An 18361-nucleotide genomic window follows, 5' to 3' on the forward strand; every position below is an offset into this window, starting at 1 on the left:
AGTAAACTGTGTGCTCATCTGGCTAGGAATTGTGAATTATACAAATGACTAATAATTTCATGATAACCTCTTAGCAGAGCTATGCTCCTATAAAAAGTGTTTGCTCTTATTTCAATTTAATATGCATATTTAATTTACATACACTAAAACGTAAAGAGGGGTCTTTCATAAATTATGCCCCATAAAAAAATTGCTTGTTTTCCTCCCAAGGACAAGTTGCAGTTTTCCAATGACAGTTCCAATAACATGTGAATCATTGTTGCTATTAAAATTTGCTGTAAAAGTTGCTATTATATTATTTGTATCTTGTAGCCATATTTATGTTTCATACAATTTTTATTTATTCAGTCAACACAGAATGAAATACATAGTTTAACTTTTCAAGGCAGATAACTGATATGGCCAGTTTGTGATATTCATGGAATGTTTTGAGTTTAACAATGAAAAAATAGAGCAAGGAACAGTTTTTCACATGCAAAATGGCATATTTTGTACAAAAATATGAATTTTATTACAGGATAACTTGGGATCTAAATTATACAATTAAAGATATGGTATTAACTATTCCACTGGTTAAAGAAGGAATGTTGTCATATGATATCTTTATTACAAGTTAGTTAACAAATGCTAGTTATGGAACATACATAAAATAATTAAAATTCCTAGTTAGAACTCTATGAGTAGTGTATATTTTTTAAACAACTTCAAAACAAACACAGTCATTATTTAACAAAGCACATAAAAAATACTTCATATACAAAGAAAAGTACATGAATGTGCAAACACATTTTTTTCCCACAAGTGGTAATTTATCAGCTGAAAATGCTAGAAAAATCCTTCATTTCTTTAAGTTTGGAAATCCAAATATATTTAAAAAAGAAATATTTCCTATTTTGTGTAGTGTGAAATCTGTATTCACTATTCATTAGAAAAATAGGGAAAATAGTGGTTTTTTAAAAAAGGTAAACAATTCCAGAAACTGAAATCCTACAAGTGAAATCAGTTTGTTTTGTCAATACTGGCCTGATTTGCACATAATGCTAAACCGTGGTTTAATATTAGAAGGAGGAACTACTGAGAGCTTTGGACCTGTGGGCTCCCCTTTTCTTTTCCTTCTCTACTGTATGTAAGAGAAGCACCCTAACAGTTCTTGATTTAGTTTTTAGAAATCATAATTTAAGGTTCATAATAATAAATCGGGGTTAATTTTAACTCTGGTTAGTAAAAAGAAAGCTGTTTCAAAAACTAATGGCTTGTTATAGCCAACTTTAGTGAAGATGAATCACTGTCCAATTCAACTCTTAGAATGGAATTTATTATGAAAGCTTCCAAGACAGGGAAGGGTTTTATCCATCAGTCCAAGGTTTGCAGTGAGATGTCCTTATACCATTAAACTTTGGCTTAGCATTACATGTGAACTCAGCCATTAACTTACAAGTGACGTCACTAAACCCTAGAAAATACTGGCTAGTATAAACAAACATTGAGTTATTAATTTTAACATATTACTTTTTAAAGAAAACATATTCTCTTTCTAGGGTTGTTACACTCAAAAGTCACTATGTGTTGCAGCAAGAAAAGCTTTTATTTATTTTGGTTTGTAAAAAAATTGTCAGAGATTTTTAAGATGAACAAACACATTGGCAAATGTTAAAAAATCTAAAAACATTCTTCCAATTTATGTGCAAAAACATTTAAAGTATCAAATTACATCACATCAAGCCAAATTATGTACACATCATTATCTTAAATTGTTGTTATCTTGCTAGCATTTTGCTATAAATAATTTACTTCTCTCCTTCAAAATGCCTGTTTTCAAAGATTTCAGTGCAAGTGTTTGTTTTGTTTAGTGCATTTTTTTTTACAATGAGCAGAACAGCACATCAGTTAATATACAACTTTTGTATTTAGCATTTCCTCTTCCTGAGGCCTGATCTTGGTTTCCACTCATCTACAAAGATGAATTAACTAGTAGGAAAATGGCAAGATAGTTCTCAAGACAGACTGTTGAGGGAAGAAGTGGCGGAACAGAAAGCATTTCTTTTAATTTATGGTGCCTTGAGTGTGCCTTTTTATTGGTCTCCAGGGTTTAAAGGTTTAAATAACCTCTTTCTCAGAAAACACTGCTAGTCTGAATATGAATCTTTTTTTTTCTAAAATAGGAAGCTAAAAAGATTAAAGCTAAATAAAGGATTATTTTCGAAAAATCAAGTGTTCTGCTGGATTATTCATTCCTGTGTGTAGAAAAAAGTTACCCCGCTGGGATCACTTAGCCTGGAATTGTATTGAAGATGAGGTTTTCTGGGCAATGAGGTTAGTTAGTGTCTTCCAAATGGAGAATGAGGCATTATATAAATTATCAACTAAAAGAAATATGATGTTCTGAGCACTGTGGCTGAAATATAAGGCTGTTCGAACTGCAATAAACAATTCTTCTTGGAAGTAGAGTTACTTAGGCATATCAACAGATATTTTTTTTAATGATGATGATGATGATGATAGCAAAAATAAATTTCTTATTATGCATCTGAAATGCAATTCTGTATCCGGTCCATCCACTGGTAGGCACTCTGTGCATCTTGCGCACAAAAATTATATACTCGTTTACTTGTCTTTAGCTGCACAATTAAAATTAAAAGATAAAAGCAGTATTAATTTTAGAACATACATGATTTCCATACTTCACAAATCCTATTGTCATTACAGTCTTTGCAGTAACAACATTGTTCTATGCTGTTCTCATGAACTCCAAAAATCTTCCATTTGGAAGAGAATCATATCTACAAATGCATGGGAAGTTTGCAAGGAGAATCTTCAAGCAAATCAAGATTTTCTACTATACAAGTAGTCTTCAACTTACAACCGGTTGCTCACCGGCCATTGAAAGTTACAATGGCCTCCCAAGGGCTACTTATGACCAGATTTGAAGTTATGAAACCCCTCCCCCCACACTGCATTTGTAGTTGTTTGCAGTGCCCCGTAATTACATGATCTCAATTTACACCTCCACCTCCTCAGAAATCAGCATTTAATTCTGATTTCTTATTGACACTGCAAAAAAATATCATAAAATTAGATATGGTCATATGACAACCTGCTTAACTATCAGCATGACTTACAGCCATAATTTCAGGCTCAGGTATGGTTGTAAGACAAAGGTTATCATTGGATGCATCAGACAATTCCCTCTACTTTTCTCAAGAAATAGGGTGTACCTAATAACAGACTTGCCTGCAAAGAGAGAATTCTCTCTTCAAGCAGCTTTAAATGCTGAGGCAATTTGCTTCCTTGAAAGTTGCTGTCCTTTCCTGTATCTATCACACATTCTGTTTGATAGATAGTAGTCTAATATGTGTTATCTAGATCATACAACCTAGGGATGAGCTACCAACTAGGTTAAATGCAAGTTCACAACTGAAGAAAGTCAGGGAGAGAAATTATATATTGATTTCCAATATATTGTTTCCATCCCATGTTTTCCTTAAGAGTTGCTTAGCAATCCTTTTATCTGCCTTTTGACTGCTCAAGAGCGCCAATGTCTAATATGTGTTAAGCATTATTTTTTTTCTTCATCTAGGAGTCCATCCAATATCAAGCATTATTCTCCACAGTTTTCTGCAGGTTGTTAAGCAGATACATACTATCTACCGTGTTTCTCCAAAAAGAAGGCCGGGTCTTATTTTCTTTTGACCGCTGAAAAAATGGCTAGACGTTCATTTGGAGGGTTCTAATTATTGACTCACCTTGTGGCAGTGGGACCGATAGCCCCACCCAGCAGGAGCCCGCTGCTGGCCCATTCCTTCTGTGGCTGGTTGTCACTACTCGCATGCATCACCCAGGCCTCCATTTCACCTTCAGATGCCTCCAAGAAAGCATCTACAGCTGATAACATAGCTTTGGATCAATCCAGAGCTCTCTTAACAGCTGCAGATACCTTCCAGCAGGCATCTAAAGGTGAAATGGAGGCCAGGGCAATGCATGCGAGTGGCGGCAAGCAGCCGCAAAAGAAGCAGCCACAGATGTCAGGATATGTGAAGTCTGGTAAGTAGAGCAGCTTCACCCCCCAATCTCCACTCTAGCTTATTTTTTACTTGTGTGCCTCATCCCACCCCCTGCGCCCTGGGGTGGGCATGGTCTTAATTACTGCTAATTTTGTGGGTAGGGCTTAATTTGATTGCATGTATGTGATAGGGTTTCTTTTCAAGATGGTTTGTCTTTTTGGAGAAACACGGTAGATCCCAGGGTTACCCATTGAAAAAAATAGTATAGACCCAATTCACAAATTTTGACCCATTTATTTGAACAATCCTATGACCTCTAAAAATGGCTGATCATAAGTTATGAAAGAAAAGGGAGTGTGGAGTTTTTGGTGCTTGGTTGTTTTTGTGCAGATGTATCATTACCTACCGGTAATATCTTCAATGCTAGAAGGGAGTGGAGTTTGCTTTCTGTTATATATAATAGCTCATAACACAAGATATGAAAAAGATAACATTTCCATGCATCAAAAACATCTCTGAAACAACCAATGGACTATTTATAGTCACATGACATCAACATAATAGCCAAACCAACTGAAGCCCTCCAAAACATTTTAAGGAAACCACAAGTGTAGTAGCCCAAGAAGAAAAAGTAAGAGTCATGTACAAAATAAAATGTAAGTATTGCAATAGCCACTGTATAGAAAAGGCAGGTAGAAGACTAGCAAAGTGCATCCATGAACAACAAGTAGGAGTCAGAAGACATGATGAAATTTCACATGAACAGACTTAAGCATAGTTTCAATTGGGAAACCTTGAACATCCTAGATCACGCTACATCCAAAAATGCTAGGGAATTACTTGAAGTCTGACATTCAGACAAATCATCCATCAACAGGCACATAGATGAACTACATTTACATACCAAGAGACAATAAAAAGTTAAAAAAAGAAGAAAATCAGAATGCTTGCCAGCAATCAAAATCCAGATAAGCAAGGATTAACCCTAGGAGCAAAACCAAACAATCAACCAAGCAGTCAACAACAGCTTAATCAACCAAGGGGAAAACAACAACACTCTCACCAAGTTTGGGAGTGGCCAAGACAAGCAACTGTTATATATAAACAGGGAGTAAATTCTACTCCTTTCTAGCACTGAAGATGTTACCTATCCAGGTAATGGAATGTCTACATGAAAACAACCACAAGGACCCCACCGTTCAATCCTGAGCCATTCTCTTCTCTTCTATTGGTAGAAATGGAGTACTGGCTAAATGTGTCTATTTCTCCATGTCCTTATTTAAGAAACATTCTGCACAGATTCTATTGTCAGTGTGCTGGCTGGGGGAATTCTGGGAGTTGAAGCCAACACATCTTAAAGTTGCCAAGGTTGAGAAAAACTGGTCTAGTGAATTAAGAGCAAGACTAAACTTTGTGGCACAGCATCTGCTTTCCTTGGATCAATCCCAGGTTAAATCTGTAGTCAATCTGGGAAGAGCTGAGAGACATCAATCCAAAACTCTGCAAAACTGTTGCCAGTCCACACAGACAGTAGTGAACCAGATGGACAAAGATGTGATTTAATGTAAGACAGCTTCCAAAACTTCTATTCTAGAACATGGGAACCTACCTTTGACAATCAAATGACATTAAAGCGGGTATTACTTAAAATATGTAGATATATATATATATATATATATATATATATATATATATATATATATATATATATATATATATATATATATATATATATATATATATATATATATATATATATATATATATATATATATATATATATATATATATATATATATATATATGGGCAATGGAGAGATGTGCTACACTGGTGTCTTCTTAATGTGCAAATTACAATCATATCCAATATTGCAGCTTACCCCCACTCCCAGAAAAATTCTTACAAATGTAGTTAAATCTGGCTCAGAAAAATTAGGGAGTTGTATCTCTGCACAGATTAGTATGAGCACAGATTATGAGTACAAATTTTTGTTATTAATTTAAAGCAGATGGTAGTCTGGAACCAATCTACTTACATCAAAGAAAGCTTTTTCATTAGCATGTTTTGGAGCACCAATAGTTGGTGAAGCGGGGATTACACTTTCTACTTCTGCAAGCTCAATATGGCCCTTACAATAAGCATCTTCCATGGAATCATAATATCTTAGCTAGGGTTAAAAGAAAAAGAAACAGTAAACGTGAAAGAAAACAACAAGCATAGTAATATGAACAGTCTGCCATTGTTATACTAAACATGTAAATAACTGTATATTGAGTAGCTATGATTTGCCATTATCTCAAATGAGATGTTGTGGACAATTTTTAATTTCCTAAAATTCATAGCTGCATAAAAGTAGCAAATACAGAGAAAGGGAAGACACGTTAAAAGGCATGGTATAGGGATATCCTGGATTATAGTTTCTGAACCATTTTGGAAGGGTTAAATGGTTTATAACTGTTGAAACCGAATTAATAAAATATTTTAATCAAAATACTGAAAATTCTAAATCTTTTCATAATAATTACAAATCCTTAAGGATAGTAAAGAAAAAAAATTCAAATATGTTGGATACCTGAAATGCTCATGAGAAAATGTATAATATAATCTGTATTAATATTTTAAAAATAAGCAACATTGCAAAAAATAATTTCTTAACGTTGATTAAAATCAGCATTCAAAAATAGCATTTAATGCCTAATGTTAATGTAAAAGTTTTATCATTAAATTTGCAAGAAAGTAGTATCTTTTTCACGTGGTAATTGGAGGGAGGAAAACAGCACACAAGCACTGTGCTCAAGGGAAATTTGAAGCACTAGTTATGTAGGTTCAAATGAAGCACCTACTTAATAATCTGAAATATTTAAAAGCAAATTTGATTTAAAGCTCAACATGGTCTTGACAGTTTGATGGTAAGGAAATGATGTAAAATATAATGAAATAATAATAATATACATTTAAATAAACAAAGGAAAGAAACAACATTTCAGATGAAGAACAGTGGTGGGGGAAGGATACTTCTGGGGTTCTACTTGCTCCCCTGAAAGACTGGAGAGCTCACAAATTGCACACATATATTACAGACCATTATTACACTTCACCTGGTGTTTTGTAACATCTAGCACAAACCAGCGTGGTTTCCAACCTTTTAGCAAAGCTCCTCTTTTGTAAAGGGTTCCTTCAAAAGATCTAGAAGAAAAATATATATTATTTCTTATTTTAAGCAATGGAAATCAGAAAAATACCCACATAGTAATGATGTTTATTAATTCAGTTCAATTCATAGGACAGAACTTAAAGCAATTAGAACAAAACGCCCAAGTGAAACTTCCTATTAATTCAAAGTAATATCCATTACCTCAACATCAAGTTATAGGTTTTAATTTAGTTCTTTTATTATAATGGTGTGCAAAATGTTAGCAGCTTAAAATATTACAGCTTAAATTATTTCAAGCCTCCTGAGCAGGATGTGCAAAGTGTTTTGATATTGGTGATATTATTTATTTATTTACTCCTTCTCCAATATGGAGGTTTGGTGAGTGCATGAGCCACAAACACGAGCTGATATTGGCTGGAGCTAGCAGGAGCTGGCAAAATGTGATAACTTGTCTGACTCCTCTGTTTATTTTGGTATAATAATTCTCAGAAAGTTTTCTTAACTGATAAATGTTAATTTACCCCTTATTTCAGACAAATATTATGGGATCTAGACCAAAGGTTTCAGATTCTTCTGAATGTGAATATGATTAAGATTGATTTAACACTTAAGGCTCATTTAAATTTTGAGAACCCTTCCTTTGATTATCACATCATATTGTTTTAAAAACATCTGTGGGGCACTGAATTCTTTTTTTGAACAGTGGTGTCCTGTTATACTTTCTTGTTAATTAATTTGACTTTATGTTTCCCCAGAATTAGTAATTAGTAATTTAGTAATTTAATAAATTTATATGCCGCCCAATCCCGTAGGACTCCGGGCGGCTTACAAAAACAAGATAAAAGTTAAAAAGAGAAAAAGAGAAACAAATTTAAAAACAGCACACCATACATTCCGTCTAGATGGGGCTGGACTTAGCTAACACAGCCAAAAGCCAATCCATCTGGAGGGCACTATTTTCCACTGTAACATATTTGTTTTATAAATAACCAGATGAAGTTGCAATTGGAAAAAAGTAATTTTAATAAAAGATGTTTTATGAGGCATTTGAAACAGAATGAAAATAAAGCAAATATAACAATTTTGCAAATTTTTTAAGGAAGCCAAAGTTATATCATAGTCTGATAGCTCACATTACCTATTTTCATCATGTTTTGAAGTGAACTGATTGTACAGTGTTGTTACTCTCCTTTCCACACCATTGGCAGATGAAATGTTGCTGTTTCGTTCTTCACCCAAGCCACTGTCTGGCAGATGCAACATAGACCTCTTCTGACAAGAGTGCAGGTTGACAGACATTGCAGAAGAGCCAGAAGGATGTCTCTGATGCTTTAAACGTAATGTGACATAATGCAGGGATGAAAAAAACATCATGGGTTAGCCAAAAATCCAAACAGAGATACTTTATCTCTTTTTCAGTGACTGCTTAAATCGCCTAACATTGTGACAGAAATCCAAGGGTTGAATTAAACACTTCAGAAATGAATCGCTATACTCTATTTCTTGCAATAGACAAATGGAAGTATAGCTGGCACTTAAAGATACTTGAAAGGATCTATAAAATAGTTTAGAACGTATTAAATGTTTGTGGCAAATGCATTTTTGGTTGTAAATTTCTAATTTCTAGCAATTACTGTAGCTTTGATTAGCTAGAACATTGCAATCTGATTCATACAAGTGCTAAAACATCAAGTGCTGATTCATACAAGTGCTAAAACATCAAAATATCTTTGCTATATATTGTCTTTTTATCAGTAGAAGTAGAAAGGAAAAGAAAAAGAAAGGGAAAAAAGGAAGGACCCAACAGATCTGAAGAAGAGAATAAAGGAATACATGCTAGGGAATAGAGGTGTAGGTCTAATTATGAATGAAATGGTTAACATTTATGTCAGAAAGTATGAATTTGTGATTTATTTAAGCTGTTGGGAATGCATATGAAAGTAAGAAGCCATATGTTGGTGGTAGCTGCATGTGCTCCAGTAAATGGTGCTAATGGAAAAACCAGGGATGAGTTTTAGGAAAACTTGTGCATTTTTGCAACATTCTGAGCAAGTGCAGGACATTTTGATATCTGCTTACATAAACATCTCTTTGTTTTCTGATTTAAGCAGAAAATAATGCTTACACATCGAAAGGGAATTCATCACAAAGCATGACTGATTTGATTGTTTAAGATGAACAAATAAAAGATTTAGTAAAGGATGCTTGAGTGATGTAATGTGGGACAGATCATAATTTGGTTACAGTATGTCAAGAGTGAAACCTGGAAAAAAGGCTTGAGATAGAATGAAAAGAATTAGGTTACAAAAAACCCCAAGAAATGGGGAATTATGCTAATGGAAGCATGAAAAAGAATGCTGGAAAGAACAATGACATGAAGGAGGCTGTGAGGAAAAGAGCAAGTAAGACAACAATTACAGCAAAAATAAAAGATTGTGTGTATTGGGAAAAAACATAACCAAAGAATGTGGAAGAAAAAGTTAAAATTGAAAGAAGGGTAGAAAATGGAGACCTGTTTTGACGGGGGAAAAGCCCATTTTGTTTTGGAAGTAGATGAAGAGGGCTAAACAAGAAACTTCCTGCAAATGAATGGATTTTAAACAAAAAGAGGTATAGTTACTTGAAATGAAATTGAAGTAAGATAAGGTGGAAAGAATATTTTAGAGATTTATATTTAAGGATACATCAAAAATGGAATTAAAATAAGATTATCAATATTAATGTTCAAGAAAAAATGAATGATAGTATAATTGAGTGAGCTTGGCTAGCCTCTACGAAAGTTATTTATCTCATACCTAGGAAACTGGATAAATTAAAAGTCAAGAAGAAAAAGTTCTGCACAGGGATGGTGATTGAAATGAAAGAATAATAATTATTTATGGAGTTCTTTGCATTTATAGTATATATTCTTAGTCATAATAACTAACAATAACTAGCAGAAAACTAACAATCTGAATTGGTTTTTCCACATGTTATCCTTAGTGAAGTGTGCAGACCAGCATCTGCATTTCCTGTGTTGGATGAGGAGAACACATCTTTCTCCTTCTGTCCTGGCCAGGCACTATTGAGAGCATTTTAACAAACTGCATCACTATTTGGTTTGGTGGTAGCAGTGCCTCAAATAGAAAGTCCATACAGAGAGAATGAAGGACAGCAGAGAAGGTTATAGGAAGCTCACTTCCTGTTATTCAGGATACTGCTTATAAATGCTATGGGCTTAGCACTCAAAGCATTGTTAGAGACCCCACATACCCACTTTATGGTCTGTTTCTGTTACTCCCCTCTCGGAGGAGGTTTTGAACTATTTCTAACAGGACTATCAGATTCTGTATCAGCTTTGTTCCCTATGCCATCCATCTGGTAAACTTGCAGGATTCATTTTTCTCACCAAGTACATGTATAATACAAACTAAACTGTGTTCCCTTTCTGTGTCATATATGTAAGTATGTGCATAAATTTGCATTTATTTTGTCATGTTTATGTTGTGTATATTGGAGGTGATAACCCTTTGAGAGCTGTATGCAAAGAAATTTCATTTTAATGTATGCCGATTAGTATATATTCAAAGTGACAATAAAGTTATTATAAGTTCTTCCAAATTCTAAGTTCATAATGATTTGGAGTCAGATGTATGCAAGTGGAAAAGTTGTTCATGAATTTTTCCTCCATGTTTCTTTTTGTTGCAGCCCTCTATACTCTTTAAGCAATGCTACGTATCCTTTCTTACTGCAAACATCCTGGCATTATGTTACATTACTCCAAGGGTCCTCACAGTGTGCCAAGTCCTTGTATTGAAGGCAGCCATTGAAACCACTGACATCTGTATAAGTCTAGGTCAAAACCATGTTTCACGGTTTAATTTGAATTTATTGTCTCAACCACTAACTATATAAATCATTTAGTTTTTAGAAAACTAAAAACATTCTTAAATAATTAAGATGGACACTGTTGGGGAGTGGAATGTAGTACTACAGTCAGGTACATTATCTGGCAGTAATAAATCATTATCCCATTTCAGCATGAAATGTGAATCCAGTGACAGAGATGTACTGTAAATATGTTAAGAGTTTAAAATGCATACACTGCCATATTCAATAATGTGATAGTGATACATATATGTGGAATTTTGAGAAAATTATTTTTAGCTCTTGCTGAAAGTTTGAAGATTCTTGTTAAAATACTTACATTGTCTTTCCCTGAATCTTCTTTCACATTTATTTTGACTCTTTCCCACAGTGACTGCCACCTTTCTGGGCTGTGGTTTAATTTGTTCTCCAGTCTTTCAATTTCCTAAAAAACAAGCTTCCATAAGATTAAATCTTTCTGTTGTTCCTTCAAACACAGGAGCTACAACCTCTTGCTACAGTTGAAAATGACGATAAGGACTGAAAGTGTTTTTAAAAATACTTACACAGCACAAGTCCAATGCTGTGACCGCAAGATTTTACATTGCCAAGACTAACATTTATCACTTTTTTAAAAAAGAAACAGCACTAAATTATAATAAAAAAAGGAAATGTGACAGATTTATTTAATGTGTTTGCCAAACTGCAATTTATTTCTACTTTTTAAATGGGAATTTGAATTCCCTTATTGCCTCTTATTAGAGTTATTTCCTATGAATAAGCTATAAATGAAATATAATGAAAAATAAAAATAAGACAGAAACATTTTTTTTCTCAAGCGCTCAGGTAGTATGCTTCAGCATCATCATTATCAATCATTCTTCAGCAATATCAGCATTCTTCAGTCTCCCAGGATTTGTTAAAGATACACAGTATTCTTTACTTACAAATATCATTAGATTATTATATATTATTCTAGATCTACTAGACCAGGACTACAAAAAAACCCAAACATATTTCCACTAGCTTGCCCTAATTGTTTTCTGCCATCTATTGGTCCTCTGGATTTTGGCAGTTTAGATTTGACAGCCCAGATTATTTAAGAATTAGAAGAACAGCATTTTTCATTTCACATTTTGATCAAAGGTCAAAGTCTTCAGTTAATCCTTAAGGAATCCTAAATGTGACCTGTATTGTTATTATATTTGCTACAATTATTGACCCAATTTTAAGATTTTAAAGAATTATCAAGTCAATATTGATGTGTAGCAGCCCCCAAGTGTTTTTTCCAGGATGCTCTGTGTTCAACTTGCTTTTCAAAGTGTCTAAAGGTGCATCTATCACTGCTGTAATTAAGTCCATCTACCTTGCTGCTGGTCATCTTTTATTCCACCTTTCCCAGTATGACACATTCTCAAGAAAGGTAGATCATTGCATAATGTATCCAAAATATGATAATTTGAGCTGGTCATTCATGATTTGTTTGCTTTCTTAGCTATTCATAGATTTCTTGAGAGTTTTCTCCAACACCAATAGTTTTCTACTCTGCTTCTTCAAGTTCAGCTTTTCCTTCCAAAGAGTGTTATGGGGAAAGCCACTGACTGCATAATTCTGTTCTCTGTAGACAGAAACAGTAGAACCTCTGGTAACGAACGCTTCTAACCACGACCAAATTTGGTTCCGACCAAAAAATTCACCTTTTTTTTTCATGCCTGATTTCCCCTTCCGTGCCATTTTTTTGTAAGTGCCAAAATTCCAAAATTAGGTTCAGGTCACAACCAAATTGGTTTGTGACCAAAGTTATGGTCTTGACCAGAGGTTCTATTGTCCAGAGATCACAATATCTGAATATCTTTTCCAAAGTCTTCATGCTGCAAAAGCAGCATTGTTCTGTTTAAATCTAACCTGTTTGGTATATGCATTGTCATGTCATACTATTTGCATGCCAAAAGTGATAGGGCTGCTTTCATCATTTTAATGATGGAAGCTTCTGTGACTGCCAAGAAAAACTCCAAGTCACAAAATACCAAAATAAGTTCTTCACAATTAATCAAAAGATATTCCAGCAAATTCTTGAATAATGCACATACTAAATATTAGTTATGCTGGGGGGGGATGGCATAATAATAGTGGCGTACTTTACTAGAAAATCTATACAGAAAATAGATTTAGTCAGCTGTAATTCAGAAAAAAGTCATTCCTTTTGGGGCAACCTAGTATTTAATGGAATTATTACTTTAAAAACTGAAGAAGGTGGGAGGCAATATAAACAAGACTTCATCAGTTACTGTATTTGTATTGCTATGGATATATACTCAGAGAATATATGTACATATAGTATATTATGAGATTTAAGTAATGGTCAATAAAGTAAATGCAGTATTTCCTTGTGGCAGTTTTTAAAATTACTTTAAAAACTGACTCTCTCCCTTCCTCTACATTTTTCTTATCTTGATCTTTTGTTAAATTAAAAACACTGAAAACCAATAATTGAAAAAAAAAGATGAAGCTACATGAATATATTAAACAGTTACACTTACACTAAATAAGTTGGTAATGGCATCAGGTTGCACTTTAGCCAGGTTATCATAGCATGGCCAGACAATTTTTCTCTTATTGTGGGAAGGTGACATATCCATCTGATCGGTTTCATCCAAGGTACTAAACTTTGCACTTATCATAGTCCAGTCATAACCTGGGCCTGTGGCTAAAGTCTCTTCTGTGTAGTAATCCCATTTCTTAAGGCAGGAAATGCTGACATTTGGTTTTAATACCTGTATAAAAAAGAACCCTTGTAGCTGATAAATGTGATTTGACCCATCTTCCCTAATGATATGCCCCTGGCTCAAACCATTTTCCTCAACTTAAATGCAGATAAAGATTTAATCCATTTTAATAGTAGGAAGCAATTCAATACTTTTTTCAGTTTCCTCCTGTGGTTAAGTAGGCAAATTGTTTCCCAATTCAGTTTTAACCCTGGGAATCCCCTCTATTTCCCTCTCCTTTAAATTTTGTGTGCCTAGAACATATCAAGTTCTTCATGATTTGGCGGGATTCTGCCCTTGCTCAATTTATTCCTGTGAAATGATGCAACATAAGTCGAGTGTGAGTTCCATATTAAAATAATTATGAAACTTATGAATTCAGAAATGTTATTAAAATACAGCATACCAAAAAAAAACCTAGCTTTGCAAATATTTTGGTCCCTTGCAATCAAGTAACATAAAAAATGTGGGACAATTATTGCCTTTATTTCAAAGTATGCCAACATTCAACAACACCATCCTAATAACATTAGCATCAAGACCATTCAATTACAATAGGCACCACCACTTAAAACTGTGTATCCCAGGTAGCCCTCTTAAATGCTTAGCTAGTTTTATATGTTGCTACCTCAGTAAACTACAGTCATATATAACTATTACACAGGCATATTTGGGCATATTCTTTGAAGTAAAAATTAGAGACAAGTAGATCTTCATAGTGATTTTAAAAAAACCTTGAAGGAAAGAAAAATCATATGTAGTTCTCCCCAAACCAAACTAGCCAGTCCTGTTTGGCTCTGGACATACAATTAACAAGCTGTCTTTGTGAAGCAAGGGTACTTTGCAACACTTGAGCTTACCCTTAAAAAATAAATAAATTTGCTATTATAATATAATTTTCGTCCAGTAATAAGACTATCACAGCAATTATATATCAAAAAAATGGTCATATCTACCAAATCACAACATCCTTAAAATAACAAGAAGACGCATAAAAATACACACTAACCAGACTCATTGGCTATAGTCTTTAGATCCCTGCATCTGAAAAACTACTGTCTAGACAGCATGGTAATTCTGAAAACTGGCTGTATACCTCTGTTTCAAGGGGCATGTACAGATAATTGAAGAAAACCGGACTCCTTTTGTGTATCTTGTCAATGCAGTCCCAAATGCAAATTCCCTTTTTGCCATGTTTTTCTCCTTTATCTTCAAATAATGTTCCTTAAAATGATAAAATGTAATGTAATTAGAAGGACACAACCTTAGATTTGGATGGCATGAATAATTGTGGTACAATATTTAAGTTAGATGTGCCATTTTGAGAATATAGAATAGAGACAAATCCAGAATGTGCCTGAAAATATATCTGTGGCTTTCAGCCAAGAAGCATTTTATAAGTGACACATAGTAGGCAAACACTATGTATGGCTAACTATCATGAGATACTAGAATTTTGTCAAGGAGATTACAAACTAAAATTAAAAGAACTAGTGGCAAAAATATTGACTAGAAGCTATTTGGATTGGGAATTTAGGAAGAGTTAAAAAAAGCAAAATAACTGAAATCATCACAAGAATTCCGTGTTTTAAAATCAAAACACAATATGATTCAATAATAATTTATTGATTAGTCAAGGAACCATAAGAAATAAAAGTGGTAAAATCAAATCAAAATAAATTAGAGAAATGGCAGAACTCACTGTATGAAAGTTACACAGCTCTGCTGTCCTCCACTGAAATTATGCTGGGATGGATTTTAATTATGATAGTTGTTTGGTTCTGATTTAATATTTTAATAAACTATTCTAATGACTTTTATGCTATTTTATTGAAGAAAAAAAATCAGAGAATAGCTTTTTTTTAAATATTTAGGACAAATTTAAATTTGAATATTTGTACAAATACCTCCTATGTATACTTAGATATGCTTAACCAATTATCTGTGAAAAGGATGAAAACATCTTTAGATTTTTACTATCTAATAGTGTTACTAGCTGCATTTTTATAGATTAAGCTTATTGTATAAGTGATTTGACTCAGACACCCATCTATAAAAAATGCAAGAGCAAAGAATAAAAATATATTGCTAAAGATATTTCTTTTGGGGTATTTTATTAACTATAAATTGGTTATGATTTGACTGTGCAAAATATATATCTAATATATGTATACCTTTTCTGTTTTCAAACTATGCTTCCTAAAATGATGGTAATTTCCAAAATTACCTTTGACTAAGAGAGAGAGAATATACATGTTTTGGAAACACAGCTAATTTGCTCTTGAAACCATTGTTACATATCCAGAAACCTGCTCCCTGCAGGGCTGTCTGAGCAAATCAGCACTGCTGCTACCAACTTGCTCACAGTTCCACACTATCAGAAAACCCTCAACAACATTTTCTGCTATCATCTCTATTCATCAGGTGTCTGTAACATACAATTGCAAAAATTCCACCCCAGATTCCCAATTTGTCTCAGTGCTATTACAATAAACAAATAAACATGCCAGTTTGTAGATAAGTAAGCCTCCATACTCTGTTATTGTAATGAAATAGTAATCAATTGCTAGGAACCATTAAATGATACTTTTTCAATTTCTGAAAATACTGATGGCATTTTGAAAGACCGTTTAATGAAAAATAACATGCTAATATATTTTTTTAAAAAAGCTGTACACCACTCAGAGGTGCTCTGTGAGTGAAGTGGGCAATCACTAAATCCAATAAACAAAATAAATATACACATTTACTCTATAAATTTTCCTCTAGCAATTGGACTAGAAGACCTCCAAGGTTCCTTCTAACTCTATTCTTCTATTATTATTCAATACAAAGCAGATGTCAGTGATATTATTTCAATCCATTTCTGATGAAAACCTTTAAAATTAATAAAATAGCAGCCAAATTAATACTGGTCAACTTGAGATCCATACCGTGTTCCAGTCTTTCATAGTCTGAGTCCAACAGGAATGTTTTAAATCGATTGGAAACATAATGAAATGCTAAGAACTTCAAGTAATACTGATTGAATTCAAACTCTGTTGGATACTGGCTGTGAATCTGAAATTTATAAAAACAAAAACAATGGTCATAACTTTATTTTTTACCAAGGGCAAAGTCAGCAAATTATATTATTTCATCTTTTTTAGCTCTTAAGTATCTTTTTTAACAGCAAGATTAAAATAATTTATGTTTCCCACATAGAGGTAGATACAGATACAGACTTTTCTATTGCCTTTCCCATGGAGATCTATTTTGTTACTCATTCCTACATTGCTTTAGAAAGATGTCAAGATTCATTTTTTTCACAGAGCTTTTGCCAGTTTGTGTTGTCCAAGTTATATGAAATTAGTACTAATCTTTGCTTTATTTTCATTTTATTTTATGATTTTATAGATGCATTGTGATTCAGTTTCTTATTCTATAATTTTGATTGGATGTTTTATATTATTACATTGTAAACCTGCTATGAGGCACAGAGATTTAGTGACATCTAAGATAAATAAATAAATAAACTCAGGCACTGAGGCAAATAACAGATAACTTACAAATCATTTCTCCTGTATTAGTGAACAAGCAATCAGAAGAGTTTTTAAGACCAAGGAAAGATTTGTACGGTGAAACATACATTTCTTGGCTCTACCCACAGAAGATTGCTAGATTCACTTTTATAAGAGAGTTTTAGAACAGACTGCAGAAATTCTGTGGTTAGTGGGTATTTGGTGATGCAAATGTAATGGGAAAAATAAAATTTAGTAGCATTCTTTGAACTGCACCAGTCTTCCTATCTTACCTACAAAATACACATGTAGTGGATAAAATAATAGTTATAACATATGTTCTCCATTTTGATGTTTGGAAAATGAAAGGGAGAACAGTTGAAGGAATAATGTCTATTTTTATATTGATTTTATGCAAATAGTATTATTCCCGCAAGATTAAGCAATCACTAGAACTATAGGAGAAAGTGAGAGAAGCATCATTTATAATATGACATTATTGACACTAAAGTTGTCTTCCTAGAAATAACTGGATAATCTACCAGATGTTGCTATTGTGAAATAACGATTCACATTAATAATTCACTTGACACCTGGAGATATTGGCATAAACAATGGCTATTTAAAAGATGATGCATTTCTAATTTAAGCACCACAACCTCCTATGTACTCTCTAGGCAAAATAAGGACAATTGCTTTTCAACCACATGAAAAGATTCATTTGTTAAATCTTCAGTTATTGCTCTTGGTTGTTTGAATGTAGTACTCTTATGAATTTATACTGCATATCTAAAATTAGTCAAATCTAAAATTAGCTTTCCAAATATATATTTGTACAACTTCAAGCACATGAAGAAATAAAGGATATTTATTCCAAAAATACTTGCAGAGCAAAACATTTTTATTTCAGCATAATTATGGAAGTTGATAAGATTAGAAAAAACCTTCACAGAAAATAACTTTATATATGCAATATATGTTTTCCATATTCTAGATTTCAGCTGCAATAGATTTCTATTGCTATTGTGTCAATTAACTGACTTAAAAAGCACCTGCATGGGCCATGTTAGAAATATACTGAACTGTGTTGACAT

At 33.3% G+C, this 18361-nt stretch overlaps 1 protein-coding gene across 2 annotated transcripts in view; it reads right to left on the bottom strand.

Moving 5' to 3' along the window:
- Window positions 1–317: 317 nt before the first annotated feature.
- Window positions 318–18361, bottom strand: part of SBF2 (SET binding factor 2) — a 213698-nt gene continuing 195654 nt past the window's right edge. For both annotated transcript variants that reach the window (XM_014051691.2, XM_014051690.2), the window contains 8 exons: window positions 16701–16827; window positions 14864–14991; window positions 13543–13776; window positions 11343–11447; window positions 8295–8485; window positions 7101–7188; window positions 6038–6169; window positions 318–2618 (listed from right to left, as the gene is read on the bottom strand). In XM_014051691.2, the coding sequence (XP_013907166.2) occupies window positions 2520–2618; window positions 6038–6169; window positions 7101–7188; window positions 8295–8485; window positions 11343–11447; window positions 13543–13776; window positions 14864–14991; window positions 16701–16827 (1104 nt within the window). In that variant the 3' untranslated portion in view covers window positions 318–2519. The remainder of the gene's footprint in view (window positions 2619–6037; window positions 6170–7100; window positions 7189–8294; window positions 8486–11342; window positions 11448–13542; window positions 13777–14863; window positions 14992–16700; window positions 16828–18361) is intronic.

The sequence above is a fragment of the Thamnophis sirtalis genome, unplaced genomic scaffold, assembly GCF_051295495.1.
Source record: "Thamnophis sirtalis isolate CommonGarterSnake01/CBP01778 unplaced genomic scaffold, rThaSir2_p1.2 scaffold_1, whole genome shotgun sequence".
Taxonomy (NCBI): Eukaryota; Metazoa; Chordata; class Lepidosauria; order Squamata; family Natricidae; genus Thamnophis; species Thamnophis sirtalis.